Genomic DNA, 21,795 nt, shown 5'->3' on the forward strand with positions numbered 1-21,795 from the left:
GTATCTGAGAGGACCGTGCGTAGAAACGAATATTTGTGGAAAGCTTTATAAATACCTCGAGTCGGCTACATTTTCTCCTTATTTAAATCGTTAATGAGATAGTCTTCTAACCTCATGACGTGTTCGGCCCGGTCGGGCGCGCTCTTGTCTACCAAACTCTGGTTGTCCGTGGATTTCCGTCCCATTATCTTCACGGCCGAAAATTTGGCTCTGTGGTAGGCAGTGAGGATGCTAATTCCGAGCAGTCTAAACAAAATTATAAAATTATGTGAAATTTGTTAACAATTATTTTGCAAACTAAAACACCTGTCTACGTATATAGACCGATTCGAAAGGTCTCGAACTTTAAAGGTAGGTCACGAATACAAAAACAAACCGTTTTTACCTAGGAACGTATAGCTTCAAACGACACACCCGCGTGCCATTTCGGGTATACAGACGTGTTTTGAAATTGCTCGCGTACCCGTACGTGGATTGCATTTGATTCGGTGCAAGACCGTTCTTCCGTGGCACTTGCAGTTATATGTTCCTAGGTAAAAATGGCTTGTTTCTGTATTATTGACCCACCTTTAAAAAAATTTGTTTAAGGCCTGTTGAATCTCCGTGTATAGACAATGCGTGTTAGCGTGCAAAACTGTTTTAAAATTTCTTTAATAATAATCTTTTATACACGTATTCGGACACACACAAAGTAATGAAATAACAGAAAAAACTAGTCATAAATTCTGGTGATGCCACAAATGAATGAACTGACAGACAATTACCAGAAGAATCTACTGGAACAACTCCCACTTCTCAAATAATTTGTTCTAACAAATAACAAGATGTTGGATAATCAAAATTTTACCACACCGCACATTGTTTTTACTAATTCTACCGATCTGCGAATAGTTCGATAGAATAAATAAATACTAAATCGTCAAAATAAGTCGACAACATTTACTTATCGACACGTTAGTCCACAAATTTGGAAAGTCAAACGACTATATTTTAGGACAGTAGACGTAACAATTTTGTAACATCTATATTAAAAGTGTAACTAGAGAGCTCTGATATGGACACCTGGTAGGTAGGTATGTATTTGGGACACTGTCTTAGTGCACTCTCAGTACATACTCAAATTAATAAATGTAACAAACCTAACAGCAGAGAAGCAACTTTGAATGCAACACATTATATTTTATCAAATTACCAATTAAGAGATTAGACCGTCTCGTCGGCATCGAAATAAACCACGTACTCGGCAAGATTGGCAATACGTTACGTTGCCGGCATCGTCAAATAAAAATATTAAAAGTATACAAATTTAATCCATTTGATAACAAGAACATAAATCCAATAAAAAATAAAATTTGAATGCTTTCAAAGTCGAAAAAAATAAAAACCGACATCAAAAATTACAATCAAAGAATAATATGTAGCAATAATAATTGCTCAAAGCAAATAATGACCAAATTTAATTCTCCTACAAGTTCTTGCACAGATTTCATTGAAAAACAAACTTAAATATTAAATTCTACGTAAGGAATTCTAATCTTTTAAGTCTCTTACATGGAAATTAATATTTAAATTTCTTTATGCAATGAAATATTTTTACAATTTGTTGTTTTAAAAATCAAATTGAAATACACTATCAAATTTATCTGAAAGTTTTCACTAGCTGATATACTAGTGAAATTAGTTCAAAAATTTACATATATTAACATAGATTGTGTTTTTACATAAATCATGCATTCTTTGTTATTTTTGTTTTAACTGTACTTAGTTGTTGGAGTTTTTGTTAAATGGGGTAGATACCATCTGCCATTCGGCAATTCCTAATTGTTTAAATAAATAAAAAAACTTGCATTAGTACAAATCACTAGCGGAACATTAAACTGTTTGCTTTATCAAAAATTTGTTTTAATAATTTTCAGTGCCAAGGTCATAATTTAACAGGGAGTTAAGGCTTAATAAATAATCAAAACCTCTAAATTATAATTTTTTGATTATATATATTATACTACTATATTCTATTTTAAATTTATGGGCTTATCATACATACGTAAAACACAATATAATAGTATAATGTAAGGTGTCCATAAAACCCGTGCGCAATTTAAAAGCTTTATAACTATTAGTATTTGTGACAGAGAAATTATGTAGAATGTATTGGAAATAAGAAAATCTATATTTTTTTTATTGTTTTATTGTATTTTATTAAGTTTCCATGTGTCCGGCATCATTAGTAATACAAAGGGAATACGATTTTGTAGTTCTCTAAAAACATTTGCCAATTGATTTACAGTAATGCCCGAAATCGCATTAGTTATTTTAGGCTTCGAGTCTTCCGGTGATTGAGGTTTGGTAGCACGCAATAAGGTTTTCACATGTCCCCATAAAAAAAATGTAATTGAGTCAAGTCTGGCAAATGTGGAGGCCAAGAAAATGATCTACCTCTTCCAATCTTGATTTTACTTAAAACTAGGTACATTAAGCTTTCTAATACTTTATTACTATTTGTAATAGAAAAAAAAATCAGTAAAAAGTTATAAAGTTTTTTAATTTCACACAAACTTTATGGACACTCTGTATATACAGTATAATAGATATAATTGGGCAAGAAGTGGTTTTATAATTATAATATTTTGAATTAATTCTCTAAATAAATTAATGTTATAAATGATTTTCAAATAAAACAAAACGAGGTGACATATTTGCTGTCGAAGTGTGGAGCAGTATATCAAAGTGGTTAAACAGAACAAAGCTAAAAGAAATCCACAGGTGAAGATGATTTGAAAAACTAGAAAATATTTTTTGGTGCAAAATAGCCAAACTTAACATCACTGTATTCACTGCCCAATATGCAGACTAGCACGTTTGCACGGAACTGCATTCGTTTCCTTTAAATGGTTGCAGTTCCATTCAAAAACATGTACTTCTCTGCATATGAATGATCCTCCTAAACTAATGTTTGAATTGCTTTACATACTTGGGTTGAATCTGTTTTTGCTTACTAGGAGAAAATCCAACTTCCAGTTTTTATTGTTTGTGTTGAAAAGTGTAAAAAGCAAATATTATTGGAAATAAGGTTATTTCTTGGGGGTTGTGAAGGTAATTTATGGTTTGATTTAACAAATTCTGATAAAATTTTTGTTCGCTTTATTGCATGAAAATTATGGCATTTTGCAGGGCAATGACAAAATTTACTTTAGCTTTAGCAATTTAATTTACTCATTTTGAGGCGCGTTAACTGTACAGTTCGTGAATATTTTAATATCAAATGAAAGTCGATAGTGTTAAATTTAGTATTAAAAAACTTTTGAATTTTAAAATATCTTGCATGGCATTTAAAAATTCCGAGGAAAAAAGTAAAAGTCATATCTTACCTGAGACAGACGTACTGCACCAGCAGGGCCAGTCCCACTGCCAGAGTGCGTATTCCCACGTTAGAAAATATTCTGACCACCAGACAGGCCCCTCCTATAGAACTGCACATGACTGTTATTATGCTGGCTGTCTGCACCCAGTGAGTGGCAGAAAAACCGTTAGGTAGCCACACGTAACCACGTTCCAGTTCGTACTGCGGACATTTAATCTTAGATTAAATGGACAAAATCCAATTTTAAAATAGGATAGTGATAATTTAAATTACCTGTTCGTTGCAAACCTTACATTTCATGTTTTCGGGAGAGCCTGCAGACTAAAAAGGAATCATCGTATTAGATTTTAAACAATTAATATAAGATTAAAATTAATAAATTTATTTCTCAACAACTAAATTCCATTTCTCATACAGTATATAATTTTGAGATGCTACAAGATGCAACAAGAAACTACAGACAAAAAAAAAATTAATATTTGTAAATCAATATTGCAATCAGATTTTATACTGTTACTGTTACAAAAAAAAAAAAAAAAAAAAACGCAACAAACAAAAGTTTATTGAAGTCGTAATAAGACTTGAATTGCTCAAAATTCAATTTTCAGCAATTTGAGTTGACCGTAAATTTCAGTAATTAACCTATTTACAATTTTTAAAATATTCAAATGACATAAAATTAAATTATAAAGTCTAATATTTATGTGTTTGACATTTTCCAAAATGCAATATGGAATTTTACCTAATCTTTACAAACTAATTAATAATATGCTAACCTCGACTAGCCACATTTTTAGACAGTCGTGATGAACAAAAGAGACGTCTCCTTTACAGTGACACGGCTGAATGAGCGGGCCCGCGTCCATTCTGTCGGTGTCGTAGCAAATCCAACACTCCAACGATTTTTCGCTGATAACATTAGATTCTGTAATATGTTACTTTGTTTAAAAATTTTATAATTTCTACCTTTTAGTGTTAATGTGAGCAAATAATAGATAAATGTTACCTAATTTAGTAATTGTAGTCTTTGGAATGCTAACTAGATTTTCGGCTTCTCCGGGATGAGGACGTCTGTCGCATTCCAGTCTCTCCAAGATCTTTCGAGGGTTTAATATCCATAACTGCTCGGGTCTTCAAAAACAAAATAAAAAAGATATAAAATAAAATTTTAATTATTATATGGGGCAATTGTTTGGTAGGGATAATTTGAATGATGTCATAATATGCACATTAGTTGTATGAAGATCAAATTCTGCCACAATGACGAGGTAACGGGAATTTTGTCGTGAAATTTTGTCACACGATAGAAGTAAAAGAACACCAACTGTGGAGCAATGCACTAAGTGAATCCTTTCGTATGCAAAGTTGTGTGTGCAATGGCTGTTAAACGTAAGTTTTGTTGTGCTTATGGTTTCAAGAAGACAACTAACTTGTAAGTACAATTACATGCTGTGTTGGGATTGCACATTTGAAGAAACAGGGTCAATCACAAAGCCACACTCTGGTGATTGCAAGTGTAATCACAAGAAAGAAGCCACATTTTCACTGCATTGGTGCATAGCTCAAGAAAAAGTTAATGACAGTTATCCTTGAAATTGACTCTACCATACACATGTCAATGCAGTGTTTGATGTTACTGAAATTGTATCCATAGGCTTGTACACACTAAGTAAAGATACATTTTCAATTAACACTGAAGAATGCATTATGTGAGAATCCGAACTTTAACAAAAGTCAGTCGTCGATTTTGTAATACTTGTTCGATAATTATTGTCATCTGCTACATGAGAAAATCATTTACACTTTCTCAATGGCAAAAATGATCTGCATTCCCATGATCTGTTGACCTCTTGGCCAGACAATATCGTTCTAATATTGTAATTAACGGCCAAAGGGAGCAGTCGTTGCCCATTTCACCATGGATATAGAACCCTGTGTCTCCCTATAAGAATACCGAACATTATCTCCTGCCACTAACAGATTATCATCTCCTTCAGTTTGCTTCTGTCCAAGGAAAATTCCAACTCCTGTCTTGGATCTAACTTTCCACACCTACCTTTGAACTGTTCTCGGTGGCTGTGTAAGGAACTGAGTCCGAATGTTATTTTTATTTTATTATTATTTTTCCGTTTTATTATCTTTTGTTTGGGGTTTATGTTTATTTAGGACGAAGGTTCCCCACCACTCTCTTGTTAGTAATGAAAAATGAAGATAAAACAACTCACGGAGAAATAAGCGCCATAGGAAACATCTTGCGCACTTGCGCTGCCCAGCGGAAGTAACAGTCCGCAGAAAAAAAAATGGAGGGGGGAGTCCCCACAATCACTAGTAGAGAAATACTTGATAAACCGTCTTAAACATCCCAGAAAATTATGATAAATATTTTGTAAACGGTTTATAAGCTTTGTCGGAAACTTAAAGCTGCCAGAAAAGAAAGTTAATGTTCGCAACTAAGTATGTAAATAAGGGGAGTAACCCAGCTCAAGTGTGACATCACCTCACAGTATAAAACCCGTACATTAACCGAAGAAGGAGAGGTGAATTCCAAATCGAGGCGACTTTGAGAGCGAGGTTAATTCGAAAGCGAAGTATTTTCTGATAGAAGTCCAGATTGATAATTGGACAATCCAAGGTGTTAAAGAGGAGTTCGATTGACGATATCGAAAGGATTGAGGAAGTAGTTTCTTCGTATAGTGAGGTGACGGATAGACGTTTAATTAGTAAGAGATTTTGTTCATAGTTTCTAAGTATTTGATTGTCGAATTTCAAAGGGGAAATTAATATTAAGTTAAGCTAAGTAGCTGAGTTTATTGTCGGGTTGACTTGTTGATTTTCGTTAATAAATTTTGTTTGAATTATTGACATTTGTACGTAGTACATTCTAGTTACTAATTAAATATATTTGAACTTTTGATTTGACTTGATATTTATCGTTATTATTACTAATTTTTTGGTGCACGCTTAAAAGCCCAGGCCTGGCAAACTAATCTCGAATCCGCGTAAAGTACCCGTTAGGTTAACGGAAGTTTTACCGACCGCAATTATAGTCGGTTTCCTAAGCTACTAAAAATAGTACTTTACAGCTCTGAACTTTCCAATGAAAGATTAAATGATCATTTCATCTATAAGTGTTTCCTAAACCTCCAGGTATATACAACAATGTGCAATTTCACGTGAACTCTCTCGTGCAAAATGCGTCAATGTTCCTCTCATATCCAATGTCTAATTGTCTTGCTACTGTTAGCCTGTAGATCCTAATGAAAAATGAACAAGTATTTGTTTTGTTAACCTAGTATCTGAGTGTCTTCCAACACTGTCTCACTCATCTCCATCCAAATCCACTTGTTCACTCACACAACCACTCACATGACCTATTTTTTCCCACTAAAGTCACCATCGTGGCTTCCGTGACATGGTGGTGTCATTCCTGACAGGACATCGAAGAGGTGCCAACCCTCCAGTCACACATTGTGTGACATAACACAGTGACTCCAACGACGGGCCATTTTCACTTTCGTCACATAACCAAATTATTCAACAAAACAATATTACTTTGTCATTATGGCAGAATTTGAACTTCATACAATTAATGCATTATTATGAATAAAGATAGAACATTGCCCTAAATGCCTATTTTGTTCCTTTGGTTCAATTTTAGAATATTTTGTATCAAACTGTATATCAGAAGATGCCTATTGATACATCAAAAAGTAATAATGCTTAAAATTGCCTATTCCATTCTTTAGCATCTGTAAAGATATCTTCTAATTCATGGTTGTCATTAGCATTTGTTCTACTAATAAATGCCACAAGTTTTAGAAAATTTGCTGTATTTTCTAAAAATTGCTTATTTTCTCTTAATTCACATTAACAATAATTATTATAAAGCCTACTAATAATATACAGTTTAAGACTATATAATAACGAGTCTTTCGATGTCCTTTCTCATACTTCAGGAAAATAACAGTCTTATGGTAGAGCTGACCTTTTATTAGAGGTTGCTCATCCGCTTCACTATGCAAGACATTACAAGACGTCTTTCCAGTGATGGCTCAAATAACAAATATACATTTGATATAACTGTCAGGACTACAATTGTAAAATTAATATACAGTTTAAGACTCATTATTGTATAGTCTTAAACTGTATATTAATTTTACAATTATAATCCTGACAGTTGTATCAAACCTACTAATAATGTTTATTGTTAACATAATTATTTATATTCATTAAAGTGCCAATTAGATGATAATTTATTCATCAAAGGAAGAGCAAAAACAATTAGAATCAGTTATAGTTTTTGAGTGTAGAAACTTAAAAGAAATGTATGAATGCAAAGTTAATTAATCTAACAGTCCAATGCTAGAGACCTTAAAGTCATTAGCATTGGACTTCATTTGTTTGTATTTTGAATTTTAAGTGTACAGTGGAACCTCGCTTAACGAGCACCTCACACAATGAGTATTTCACATAATGAGCAAAACAAATTGTAAAAATTTGCCTCGCTTAACGAGCGATATTTTGCATAACGAGTGACGAGAAGAGGGGAAGTCCCAAATTGCGCGCATGCGACATGCTCCATCAGTCTGCGTTTAGCACTCGTTCCGCTAGCATCTTAGTGTCGCTTGCGATCACATATTTTTCCAAACTCATGTTCACACACATTACTTATAAACATCAACAACCATAGCCTGTTATATAATAAACATGCCAAACGATATGCCAAATTCTTGGGTCATTAAATTTAATAACCAATTCCAAATTAAATTTTAGAAATGTCTGAATCAAAAACTAACTGTTTATAATTATTAAATTTAATACGAGATGGAAACATAACTGCCTACGTCTAGTCAAATTAATTAATTTCTAATATTTAATTATAGCCTTTACATAACCCAAGAATTTGGCATATTGTTTGGAGTGTTTATCAAACATATTAGCTGTGTTTTTTTTTGTTTCTGCAAATCAAATTCTCATTCTAGGATGGTTCATTCAGCGCTAGAAGAAAAGATGATGATGATTCGCGCTCCTTAACAGTGTATACTGTATTATACAATTTTTTTTAAAATAAACATTATACATAAAACATTTGAGCATTTTTTTGGAGTGGAACGCATTATCGTATTTTACATTAATTTCTATGGGAAAAATTGTTTCGCTTAACGAGTGTTTCGCACTACGAGCAAGACTCGAACGAATTATGCTCGTTAAGCGAGATTCCACTGTAACTGCATTATCATTTCTACCATTTCTATTTGATTTACATGAATTCCTATCCATTTGACATTTGGAAATTGAAATTATGCTTTTGACTGACCAGCAAATTTTAACTGTAAACAATTGCAGACTATAATTTGAAAATTAACTCTTTCCAAATTTTTAGATTTATTTTTGCAATGTATTAGAAAACATTAGTTGACTAACAGTGATTTAAAAACAGTATAAATAAGCAGTTTCTATTTTGTCTCTACTTTCAAAGTTTTGCATCTTTTATATTGTAAATATATTTACAATAAATATTTCATTCACTTTTTTACTTAATTAATCTATAAGTGCACATAGCTGCCTCTTAAATGTGGACTCACAGTCAGGTCTGGCTTATCCATAAAAAATGGCAGTTTCCAATTATAAATGTTTTCACTTAAGCACTGTATTCAGATGATCCTTCAAAAACAGAATTGAGATTTCAGCATACATGTTTGTGTATGGCACTTAAGAAACAATGCCTAAAGTAAAATCGTCTAAGTGGTCACTTTTAGATTAGTCACAAGAAGCCCATGTAACAATTATAATTTTACAACTAATGGCAAAATCATATTCAGTCAAGTTTGTTCTAAACTCGTTATTTGGTACTATATTTAGTATTATTTTTATTAAGGGAACCAAAGTAATTATCATCTTTATCTATTCTATATGTACAAAATACTTAGCTTAAAACTGTCTTAATTTCTTTCTGTTGTGAAAAAAAGCCAAAATAGTAACAGCAGAACTGGAATTAAATCACCACAAAATTTTTGACCATGTGAGCAAAGTGAAGGTAGTGGCCTGAGAGGGGTGCAAATCCTCCAATTGAGGGTTGAGCAAAGCAAGCAGGGGTAGGGGGTTGGGCCACAAAGGAAACAAAGTGAGCAGGAATTTGGGTTGGGTTAAGGAAGTGAGCAAGAATGGGAAGGTTGGCCACCCACGATGTGGGAAACAGCGAAGGGAACGAAATGAATGGAGATTCATCTGGTAGGGGTTGAATTGTCACAAAACTTTTGTTAAAAATAGTCTGTATTGGGAACAAGTGGGCCAAGTCTCTGAAACAAGCAAACAAAGTAAACCATGTAGCCATGGAATTGGAACATTTTTCAGTGAAATATTCAAAAATTTGACTTGTTTGAACAACAAATGTTTTTAATTGTGGAATATGATTTGTTCTATGTTCAATTTTCAATAAAGAAAATCTGGAAGGAAAGTTATTATTTTGTTTGAATAAAATCTGTTTTCTCAAATGAATTTGAGTTTGGATTCATTTTGAAATACAAATCCAAACTTATCTGTATTGCACAATGAAGCGCATTTGATAGACATCAGGCTTTACTCTACATCTGTCTTTATTTTGCTGTTTAGGTACCGATATGTGTTTTGGGCACACATCCCTCTTCTGTCAAGCCTGGTGTCTATTGAATGTGTTTCATTGTGTAATATGGATAAACATAGATAAAAGATACAGAAGAGAATTGGAAGAGAATCCAAACTTAGTTTGCATTACAAAATCCTCAATCAAAATTAGACAAAGGAATACATATTATTGAAATTTTTGTTACAAATAATCTATATTGGAAACAAGTGGGCAAAGTCAGTGGGAAGTTGGGTCACCATAGGCAGCTGGGAGGCAAAATCCCTAGTTTCCTATAAATATAAAAAATGTTAAAAAAACTTTCATTAGAGGTAACATATCAAAAACTAGCATATCAGCTTAAAGTCATTACAATGCATAAACAATACACAGAGAAGACTTCTCTCCAACCAATTTTGTGCAAAATAGAAATGCATAACATCATATAAAAAGTTCTCAAAAATTTGAGTGTGCATTGCTAGCTGCAAATATACTGGACGGCCAGATGGTCGAGCAGTGGAGGCGACAGCCTACCATTCTGGAGGACCTGGAATCAAATTCGGATGGGTCGAAAAATCCCCAGGAATTTTTCAGGGGTTGTTCCAACCGGATATGTCAGTCCCCATCCCTCAGGTAGGCCTGGCCAAACCCATAATGGGCCTGCTAAAAGAGGCCCTCTTAGTGCCCATAGGGTAGAAAGAGTAAAAAAAAAATAGCTGCAAATTTACCTGTTAATAAATTAAATAACCTTAAAATTTTTTTTTGTAAATTTCTGCAAAAATTTCCTAATCAATATTCCAAGTGAATCTACTCTAAAAGCTTTATTTTCAGTATTAGTGTTTACTAATTTGTCTATTTTGCCTGCTTGTTTATATGTTTTATTGTGCCTAGATGTCCTAGCCTTAATTATGACACAACTTACAAATTATCCCCCACCCAAATGGATCATCTCATGTTTTAAAAAATTATTATCCTGGTATAAATTTATATATTTTATATAAATTCAGAAAAAAACAAAATTACCTGACACAGTTCCATAAGACACAGGGAAACCATAGAGCAACTCCCATTTCGACCACTCTAAACAGAACGTGATGGAAATTTCGACTAAACACAGGAACTCTGCAAATTAAAACGTTGACTTACAATCTTTTAAAGGTATCTTATTATGGTTTTAAGTAGAAATAAACCTTACTTGTCTTTCCAACAGCTTCCTAAAACATCGGAAACAATAAATCCGACAGTTATAATTAATAAAAATGCCTGAGAAAGCAAACCGAATCGAGACTGATGAAGTTGTGAAGTATTGGTGGGCGCACTGGGATTACGAATAAAACCTCCTCGAACCTTGATATTTTAAACAGAAATGTTTACTTAGTACTAAATATCTACTATGTAGATTTTAATATATCAAATTTATATTTTTAAGTTTCTAGATTATATAAATAGCAAGATGTAATTGCCATACTCACTTTGAAAAAGACTTCAACACCATAAAAAAGAAAAAATCCAATGACAATTAACATTAAGAGTGCATAACAAGCATTGAATACACTGGTGAATAAGCTCTGTAAACATAAAATTAGATTACATTTGTCTAAGGATTATTTACATATTTAAACAATAACCATACAAATATTTTGGGTCAATTTAAATCCTTTTTATAAATCCAGTTGAAGACAGATAGTTTAAAACTTGAAGACAAGAGACAAATCTTCATTAAAATGACTGACATAATGTAATTCTGCAAGTATTGTTTAATTCTCAAATTTTCACCAAGAGACTCCAGAGTGGTTTTTTCAACCTTTAAGTGTAACTGAGACCTGATTGATATTGTTAAAACTTTTAGTGCCGTGTGTAGTTGGTGCCAGATCCTGCACTAAAAGGTCTGTCAGGTGTACGTGTTTTTAATGTCCTATCATTGATCATTTTCATAAAGATTCGTGTTTTATCATCAAGTTGTATACCATCTATCTCTGGCTGAATTTAAAAAAAAAAAACAAAAACAAAAGATTAAAACTGATCCAAAAATTTTTGTATGGTCATTATTGTTTAAATAAAATTAGATGTTAATTTATTTTTAAAACATAAAAATAAATTTAATAATTTACCTTATCCGTAGAGTCAGTAAACTGAAGCAATAACAATTCGGCCAAAAGAAGAGAATAAGTTATTATATTAAACGTAATGAACCCTAGGAACGACTTGGTTAGAAATCTCGGATTATCTAAACAAAGATCTCTAACATGAAAAACCTGAAATATGAAAATTCCACTTTTTAATAAAAACTCTTAACGTGTAATGATGTTATAAAGAATAAAAATGAAATAATTTGAGGTTTCAATTATAAAAAAACTCAAGAAAACATTTCATAACTAAATTGCTTGTAGAGTTATGAAATTCCCAATAATTTCACAGATTTGTAAAATGAAGAGAAAGTGTGTTTGCATAATATCCAAAGAAATAAGCAGTAAGAATGGATTATCAAGAAACCTTAAAAATAGATTATATGATTCTACAGAAGAAATACTTAAGTTTTTGAAGTTTTGTTTTTTGCTATGATTTGTTGTTTTAAATTTACAACACTTTCATTAATAGACCAAAAACAATAGCAGTTTAAAATATTTAAAAATAAAAATGCCCAATTTCTATATTACAGTATTATCAATACATAAGTAATTCATTTACTTACTTATTAACTATTTAAGATCTTATTTGTATGTGAAAAATTTCTAGATAGCATTATAAGTGGTCTTTCTTACAGCATCTCTCTACATTTTGCCTGTAGATGTCTGTATGGGCTCAGATATTTATGACTCTAAACTGTCTAATTTTAAACTGAGTGATTTTATTTTTGAAAACATGCCATGACAATTCCTTGCATATTTATTAATTAAAAATTTATCTTTCATAATGAACTCGTTATCATTTCTAATGAAAATAATAAATATCACAAATAGTACATACAGATATACGTACTTAACACCTTACTCTTGCCGAGAAAAAATATATTTATTTGCAACAAACAAACAAACGTTTTCAACCTGATTCACAGGCCATCTTCAGGCTTGGAATACTAAGCCTGAAGATGGCCTGTGAATCAGGCTGAAAACGTTTGTTTGTTTGTTGCAAATAAATATATTTTTTCTTGGCAAGAGTAAGGTGTTAAGTACGTATATCTATAATGATTTGCTGAGTGCTTTATAATATTAATAGTACATACCATTCATCTGCAGAATACCCACAATGACAATTACCAATAAACCAAACAATCGTCATAATTAAATTTGGTTAATTAAGTGCTATTATTAATTTAAATACACGCTTCTTGTCCTTAATTACTTATATATGTTATGTCTTTGTCCACTTTGGACTTTCTTGTGAACTAGGACTTGTTACACTGAGGGAAGCAAATCACACAATTTCCAGGTAAAACATCTTTAATGTAACATAATCCTCCTATTATTAACAATTAACTATTAAGCAGCTTGGTACTACAGGTAAGTGTTAGGCACCATCTTCTATTAAATTTAATAATTATAATATTTACTAATTAATTTAGAATATTCTGGAAGAAAAGAATTGACCTGGAATGGTACCTGCAACTCCCACTTACCATTTGGATGCATTGACAATCAGATGGAGGTCCAGGTAGCGTAATTGGCAATGAATCCAAATGGTAAGTGAGAGTTGTGGGTACCCCTCCAGGTCAATTGTTTTCTTCCAGAATATTCTAAATTAATTAGTAAATATTATAATTATTAAATTTAATAGAAGATGGTGCCTAACACTTATCTCTAGTGCAAAATTACTTAATAGTTAATCATTAATAACAGCACTTACTTAACCCAATTAATTATGGTGATTGTTTCGTTTATTATTAATACACCGAACTTAGTGATGTTTATAGACAATTACCAAACTAAACGTTTATCTGCATTTCTTTATTGTTTTATTTTTGTTTCTTGTTTTAAATAAGTGGTGACAACTAGCAACTTTTTACATGCATATAAAATCCTATTTGCATTGCAGTTGTTTGCATTATGATACACATTACTGATATTATTTTGATACGTGTTTCTTGTCCTTAGTTACTTATATATTATGGCTTTATCCATTTTAGACTTTCTTGTGAACTAGGACTTGTTATACCAAGGGAAGAGAATCAGACAGACTTTGTCCCTAAATGCTAAAATGTAGTGGCATACAGGATCATGTTACATTAAAGGTATTTTACCTAGAAATTGTCTCTCTCTTCCCACAATATAACAAGCTCTAATGCACAAAAATTCCAAAGTGGACAAAAGGCATAATATATTACTGATATTAATTAGAAATTAATTTTTGAAATTAAATAATTTAGAAAAATTAGGAAAAAACAACTTGTAATTATGGAGTTTGAGTTCCGTTCTAAGTCATTTCCAGGAAAGTTTAGTGTAACCATTAATATGCCCACACAATAAACAGAGGTTGTAGATTGAAGTCTTGCTCCAAATAAATCTGTTCCTTCAGAGTTGTAAAAGTAAAAGTAAATTATACTTAATATTAACAAAAGATTGTGTCCTAATTGTCTACCTTTAGATCAAATTACATACCTTTATGTAGATATTTAGGTATTATAAAAATCAGATTTAGTTATTGTTTATATGTATATTATTTGTTAGGTATATAATAAATTACTTTTTATGACAAACAAAATGACTCAATAAATTACATAATTTATTAATTTTGATCCTTTTTGATTTAAAAGGAACCTTCTTTCCTATGCAAGCAAGTAGAAAACTACTATAAACTGTAGAAAACTACTATAAACTATACAACAACTACACACTAAATCAAAACTGAATTAGTTACTAATACAGGAAAGATTCAAGCCATCTCACAACTCAGTTTTTAGTTTCAGTTTTGCTTATGATAATTTTCTCAGATACAGAATGCTACTTATAGAATGATAAATTATCATGTAAAATATCACTAATTATTTTACAATTTATGCGGTATGAAGCTTATAATATTTGGTTATATCATTTTAGTTTATAGACATTCTTACTGACCCAAGATATCATTGAATAGAACATATACCGTATTTACTTACATATAAGACAAAGTTTTTATTCATTTTTCACTGCTTCTAAAACCTAGATCGTCCTATACGCTCAAGTGAAGGATTTTTTTCTGTTTTTGCAATAATTTCTGTGAACCATGTATTCGCAGTTTTTATCAGAAGCTCACCTTCTGGTGTTTAAAAACAAAAGTATTTTATCTGGGTCGTTTCAAACGTTCTTGTGTATTGTCAGGAGTAAAAATGAATAGTAATCGAAAGAGCAAAGCTTTTGAATTGAATTCCAAATTAAAATTCCAAAATCACACGGGAGCCCGATATAAGTTTTAATCCATTCCCATGTGAAAACAGATGATTATTTGGAAATCAGAATTTGGAGAAACTCACAAATGTAATCGACAGAGAATGGATTCGACTGTTAAGAACTGGCAAAAAAGGTTCCCCATCGTCCAGCTTTACATGAATAAATCATGTTGTCAATTTTACAAGATTTTTCTTTAAAGTCTAAAATGTCATAATTTTTGCGGGACAATGTGTGAATTTACGTGCATTTGATATTTTATTAATGATTAAACAAATAAAATTAGAATTGTATTAGTAAATCTAATTTTCTTTATTTTGATCTTTAAAGTCACGCCTCGTCCTATATGCGAGCAAATATGGTAATACTAGTAAAAAATATTTTTAATATTTATGTTTTAAGCAAGTTTGAAAGACTGGCAATTGATAAATAATAAGTTTTTCAAACTTTTATTTTACTAGTCTTTTAATTATACCATTACAAAAACCTGTTTATTTAAGATTAAGTAAGAGCAGTAATGTTCTCTGGCTATTTATATTATTAATTATAAGTATAATGATCAATATAATTATAGAAAATAACAGAACTTATAGATATATGAATAAATTCACAAACCTAATTATTAATTAAAGCCAAACCAAACAAACTGCTGTATCATCAGCAGTTTAATAATGCTTATTTTCAGAATTAGACAAGAAGTAGGTGGTTAGGTTGGCATTTTGTGATAAGTTAAATAATTATAACAAATTTAATTTAGAATTTCTGGAAGAAAAGAATTGGCCCAAAGCAGAACTTGTTCCTGCAATGCCTGCAAAATTTTAATATAATAGAAACAAAACTTTCTCTATAATTCTACAAATGCTTTGTAGACATTTTTCACAGACATTTGCAAATTTATCTGAATGGTAAGCAGGAGTTGCAAGTGTGAATGCCACTCTGGGTTGATTTTCTTACAGAAATTCTTAATTTAATTTAATTTATTATAATTTTAATAATTACCACAAGATGGCAGTACAACTGCCTACCTCTTGTCAAATTATTTCATACCTAATTCTTAAAATTAGCCTTATTATAGCCCAATAATATAGCATTTCATTAAACCAAATGAATAAAGCCAAACCAGGCTTTAGAAGTTATAAGAAAATACAGTCGAATGGAAAGTTTCCGTTACGAATCAATGTTTTAAGTGTAATTTACATTTAAAAACTTCTTTTCTTTCTGTATGTTATGGTGTTTTTCTAATTAATACATTATAGTTATTTGAGTTTACTATTCTATAGCAAGTATACAATATGTCCTTTGTATAAAATATAATGACGATTCTACATCCTATTTGTTTCTAAAAACCAAGTAAAATGTGCTGCCGTACTCTACACCAGTGATTCTCAACCACTGTGCCAAAAGATTTTTTGAAGTGTTCCACCATACATAAGCGATGTCAGACAAGTAGTTCAATCGGTTCTACCTTCCTAGGGCCTTTGGAAATTGTAACCAATGTTACCGGTTAGCTGTCAGTAGTTACCAAGGCATTTTGAAAATGTGACCTAAATAACCAACTGTGTTTAAAAATCACTGTCGTGATGCCAACGATCATCCTGCAGTACTTACCGAAGTAACTGTGTGTGCCACCATGTGCCACCAAATTTTTAAATTATTAAAAGTGTACCGTAACAAAAAAAAAGATGAGAATCACTGCTCTACACTTACCTCGGCCCAAAAACAAACGATCAAGGACGATCCCGTAAGTAGAACGGGATAATACGCACTCATCAGGCTCGAAGCCCACTGAAGAGCAGCAATATCCTAAAAATAAGTATCGACATCAATACAGACTATGTCGTGCTCTCTACATTAAAATATTTTCTTAGAATAAATTTAAACAAAATAATTTTGTCAATTTACGGGAGAAGAGAAATAGAATCCTCTGATAGCCGTGGCAATTCCGACGAGAAGATAGAGTGCCTTCTGGGTAGTGACTCTGCATGCTCTCAAAACCGAAGGTGTCTTCATCCGTCCGAATTCGGCCTTGATGCATAATAACTACACAAATCAAATTTAAAAAGAAATAAATATACATTTTATAGAAATACTCCATATTTAATCCAATGACTTACAAAAATGACTTACTAATTGAATGAAAGAAACAACAGATATTATATAGAATATTGTGGAAAATGCAATGAAGTAGCTTAAATTTGGATCGGTGCAATTCCCTCCGCTATACTGAACCTGGAAAAATCTTCCGAATTAAAACAAACTTTACATAAACTATAAGTAATAAATTTAAAACTTTAATATAATAGTTACGCAAACATATTTTTCTATAATTTTACAAATGCTTTGTAGACATTTGCAAATTTATTTATGACATAATTCAAATTCTGTAGATATAAATTGAAGCACTCACTCAAAATTCAGTCTTAAACGTTAAAAATCCTTTATATTAAAACCAGAAATAAATTAAAATCACCTATCTAATAAACTTATCTACTTCATTTTGTATAAAGTGTATATGAGCTTATTTGAAGAATCTTGGCCGGGAGCTGCACATTACCCAAGCAAGACTCCGAAGTACTTAAAAATCAAATATACCAGGCACACCAAGAGGGACTTGATATCTCATTATCAATATATCTGATATCAATATACATAGGTTTTTGATAAAAATTTGATAGATTTAAATTCTCTTTATGTACTTAATATCAATTTATATCATTCATATTAATTATTTAATCGCTTGAAATATTGTTAACAATTTTAAATTCGGGCAAAATCGTATATGGAAGATGTCACCATTAACACTAACGCTTGGAAATAAATTAATCAAATTCTCTTTATTAATGTTTTATTTAAACAATAAGATAAATTTCAATTTTAAAAATATACAAACAACAAAAAAAAACTATCTCATATATGCCAACCGTATACCTTTTGGCAATTTGTCTTTCCCTCCTCTGTTTACCCTGTAGTTTGCTCTATGGAAATGTTTGCCCTTATCACCTTTCAGTATTTTTAATAATTTCCATACCCATTTTTTCTTTTAATATTCCTTGGTTTTAATTGAGAACTACTTTCTGGTCTGGTCAATGGTACAGGCAGATCATTTCTCAACAGAAGTTTAGTGTAATGTTTCATATTATTGACATAAGGAATTAATACCGAAATTTATAAAATTAATTAATTTAGTGGCCCAATGCTAATGAACTTCGAAATTGAAAATTTAGATTACAAATGAAATTTATGTTTATCATAAGTTCCAGTATAGACAGTTAAACAACTTCTAACAGATTTCCTTGAATTCCCACTCATTTAACATTCAGAAATAGAAATTATGCTTTTGATTGGCATACAAATTTCATCTGTAAACAATTTTGTATTTTAATTTGATGATTACATCTTCCCAAAATTTTAAATTTCTTGCTGTGATTGGTTAGGAAAAAAAATCAGTTGACTAACAGTGGATTTAAAAGCAGTATAAATAAGCAATCTCCATTTGGTATTTCTACTTTTTTACAAAGTTCTACACCTTTTATCATATTGTAATATTGTAAGTGTATGAATGTATGTATGTATGCATGTATGTATGCATGCATGTATGTATGAGTGTATATATATATGTGTGTGTGTGTGTGTGTGTGTGTGTGTGGCACAGGAATGTGGCGACCCCACTGCCCGGGATATAAACCCTGCAGTTAGACAAACGTTCATCGGGTAAATGGCAAGACCAATGGATGTCATCACTTCATCACTTGCCCCTTGCCAACCCACACTGAAGCAGCATGGTAAGGTATGCCTCACCAACCCCTGCATGACATAATACAAGAAAAAACACGACCCTCATTCTCTGTAGACCCAGATGGGTAGACCTCGAGACACCAGATGGAAAGCCCCAGAGACACTTAGAGAAGAAGCACTTAACAATGGAGAAAACATCCCAGAAGTTCTTATGAAAGAAATAGAATCATCACTCAAAACTATGAAAAATGGTAAGGCAGCTGGTAATGATGGAATAACAGCTGAAATGTTGAAATATGCTGGCAGAAAGACATGGAAAATCTTGGTGAATATATACACAGAATGTCTGAGTTCAAGGTGCATACCAGATCATTGGAACAGTGTGAATATACTACTCATCCAAAAGAAGGGCAGCAAAGAGGACATTAAAAATTATAGACCCATAAGCTTACTCCCAATTATATACAAAATATTTACAAAGATTATCAACAACAGATTAAAAATCACATTAGATGCTGCACAACCATGGGAACAGGCTGGCTTTAGACGTGGTTTCAGTACAATAGATCATATACAAACACCGAGAGAATTATTCAGTTGTATCAGTGAATATCGAATACCACTGGCAATGGCCTTCATTGACTTTGAAAAGGCTTTCAACTCCAAATATCCCAGAGCATTAATAGAAGCTTTAACCAACCAAGGCATTGACAAACCATACATAGAAACTCTAGCCAACATATACAGTAAAGCAAAAGCTAAAGTAAAAATATATGACGACACTTCAGAATTTCCCACAACCAAAGACATTCAACAAGGCGACTCAATATCACCCAAGCTCTTCATGGCAACCCTAGTAAATGTATTCCATAAAATAGACTGGAAGAACAAAGGTATATCAATAGATGGTGAACACCTGAACCATCTAAAATTTGCTGACAACATCATTCGGATAGCTAAAGATCCTGCAGAATTACAAGAACTAGTCAATGATTTAAACAAAGTTAGCAATGAAATTGGCCTTAAAATGAACTTGGCAGAAACAAAAGCCATATACAATGAACTGGTAGACAATCAAGACATAAAAATAAATAAAATTACACTAGAAATGGTAGTTGAATATACAGGGTGAGTTTTTTTATCTTGAGACAGTGAAATAACTTAATTGGATCACATTATTTTGGGAAAAAGGTATGGACAAAAGTTGTAGGGTTTCGAAGGGCCAATCAATTGATGACATTGGATGTGGCCTCGACGTTAACCTTCAAGGTCATTTGAGAGTCAAGTCTGTTTTTTCAATGGGTACACATATTTTTGATCCCAGCAATGGAAAGAGTGGAAAATTTCACAATTGGATATACCTTTGACCTTATGGTCTCGGTCAAAGGTCAAGATTATTTTAAGGTTTAAATTATAAGCTTTTTCTAACAGGAAACCATACTTTTTATTACTGGGAATAGGTAGGGAAATAAAAGTTACATTTTTTCATGACCTTATTACTTTGACCTTTAAAAGCATTCATTACCTTTAGCACTACCCAGGAGTAATGATGTGGTTGTAGTAGTTTTCTGTTCCCTTTGAGGTACTTATTTTCAGTGAGTCCCCTTGCCTCTCACTATCGCCATACTTGTTTTTGATGAGTCACTACTTCTCACCATTGCTTCAGACGTTGGTTTCAAGGAAAAATTTTATAACAAATGTTCAAAATGATGCCCTTCCACTTCAATGCATTTGTTGAATCGCACTTAAAATAATCACGCTTGAGATGACCTTCAGAAATCAAATTTGGGGTACTCAAGGTCATGTCTGATTGTGAAATTTCCCACTCTTTCCATGTAAATGTAACTTTTATCTCCCTGTCTATTCCAGTAATAAAAAGTATGGTATCCCATTAGAAAAAGCTTATAATTTAAACCTTAAAATAATCTTGACCTTTGACCGAGACCATAAGGTAAAAAGGTATATCCAGTTGTGAAATTTCCTGCTCTTTCCATTGCCAGGATCAAAAATATGTGTTTCCATTGAAAAAAACAGACTTGACTCTCAAATGACCTTGAAGGTCAACGTCAAGGTCACATCCAATGTCACCAATTGATTAGCCTTCAAAACCCTACAACTTTTGTCTATACCTTTTTCCCAAAATAATGTGATCCAATTAAGTTATTTCATAGTCTCAAGATAAAAAACTCACCCTGTATATACTTGGGACAAGTAATACCCAAATCTGGCTCATGATTTCCAGAAATCAACAGGAGGATCAAACTAGAATGGAACTACATTTGGACGAAATTCTGAAATCTTCAGGTCTAAAATGCCAATCCACCTGAAGAGAGAAGCTATTGATCAATGCATACTACCAGTCATGATATAGGAATGTGAAACTTTAACAGTAAAGAAATAACAGTAAAACTCCAAGTTGCCCAAAGGTCAATGGAGCAATGTATGTTAGGAATAACTAAGAGAGATCACAAAAGAATAGAGTGGATTAGGCAGAAAACCCAGATAACTGATGTGATCCACAGAATTAAATCTCTCAAATAGCAATGAGCAGGACATCTGGCAAGAAGGATTGACAACAGATGGTCCACAAGAATTACGATGTGGTATCCATGGGGAATCAAGAGACCCAAAAGACGTCCAAACTTAAGATGGGACTATGACATAAGGCAGCGATTCTCAACTTTCTTAGCTCCGTGACCCCCCAAATAGTAAATATAAATAAATTTAATATTTCA

At 32.1% G+C, this 21,795-nt stretch overlaps 1 protein-coding gene across 2 annotated transcripts in view; it reads right to left on the reverse strand.

Moving 5' to 3' along the window:
• LOC136990839 (uncharacterized) overlaps positions 1-21,795 on the reverse strand; it is a 33,058-nt gene that overhangs the window by 367 nt on the left and 10,896 nt on the right. For both annotated transcript variants that reach the window (XM_067289292.1, XM_067289291.1), the window contains exons 3-14: positions 17,453-17,554; positions 17,228-17,365; positions 17,033-17,128; positions 12,074-12,217; positions 11,435-11,530; positions 11,158-11,309; positions 10,986-11,084; positions 4,368-4,492; positions 4,138-4,286; positions 3,635-3,682; positions 3,369-3,562; positions 56-246 (exon numbers count right to left, since the gene is read on the reverse strand). In XM_067289292.1, the coding sequence (XP_067145393.1) occupies positions 66-246; positions 3,369-3,562; positions 3,635-3,682; positions 4,138-4,286; positions 4,368-4,492; positions 10,986-11,084; positions 11,158-11,309; positions 11,435-11,530; positions 12,074-12,217; positions 17,033-17,128; positions 17,228-17,365; positions 17,453-17,554 (1,524 nt within the window). In that variant the 3' untranslated portion in view covers positions 56-65. The remainder of the gene's footprint in view (positions 1-55; positions 247-3,368; positions 3,563-3,634; positions 3,683-4,137; positions 4,287-4,367; positions 4,493-10,985; positions 11,085-11,157; positions 11,310-11,434; positions 11,531-12,073; positions 12,218-17,032; positions 17,129-17,227; positions 17,366-17,452; positions 17,555-21,795) is intronic.

Source organism: Centruroides vittatus, unplaced genomic scaffold (genome assembly GCF_030686945.1).
Source record: "Centruroides vittatus isolate TY-2023 unplaced genomic scaffold, ASM3068694v2 contig_1343, whole genome shotgun sequence".
NCBI classification, from domain to species: Eukaryota; Metazoa; Arthropoda; class Arachnida; order Scorpiones; family Buthidae; genus Centruroides; species Centruroides vittatus.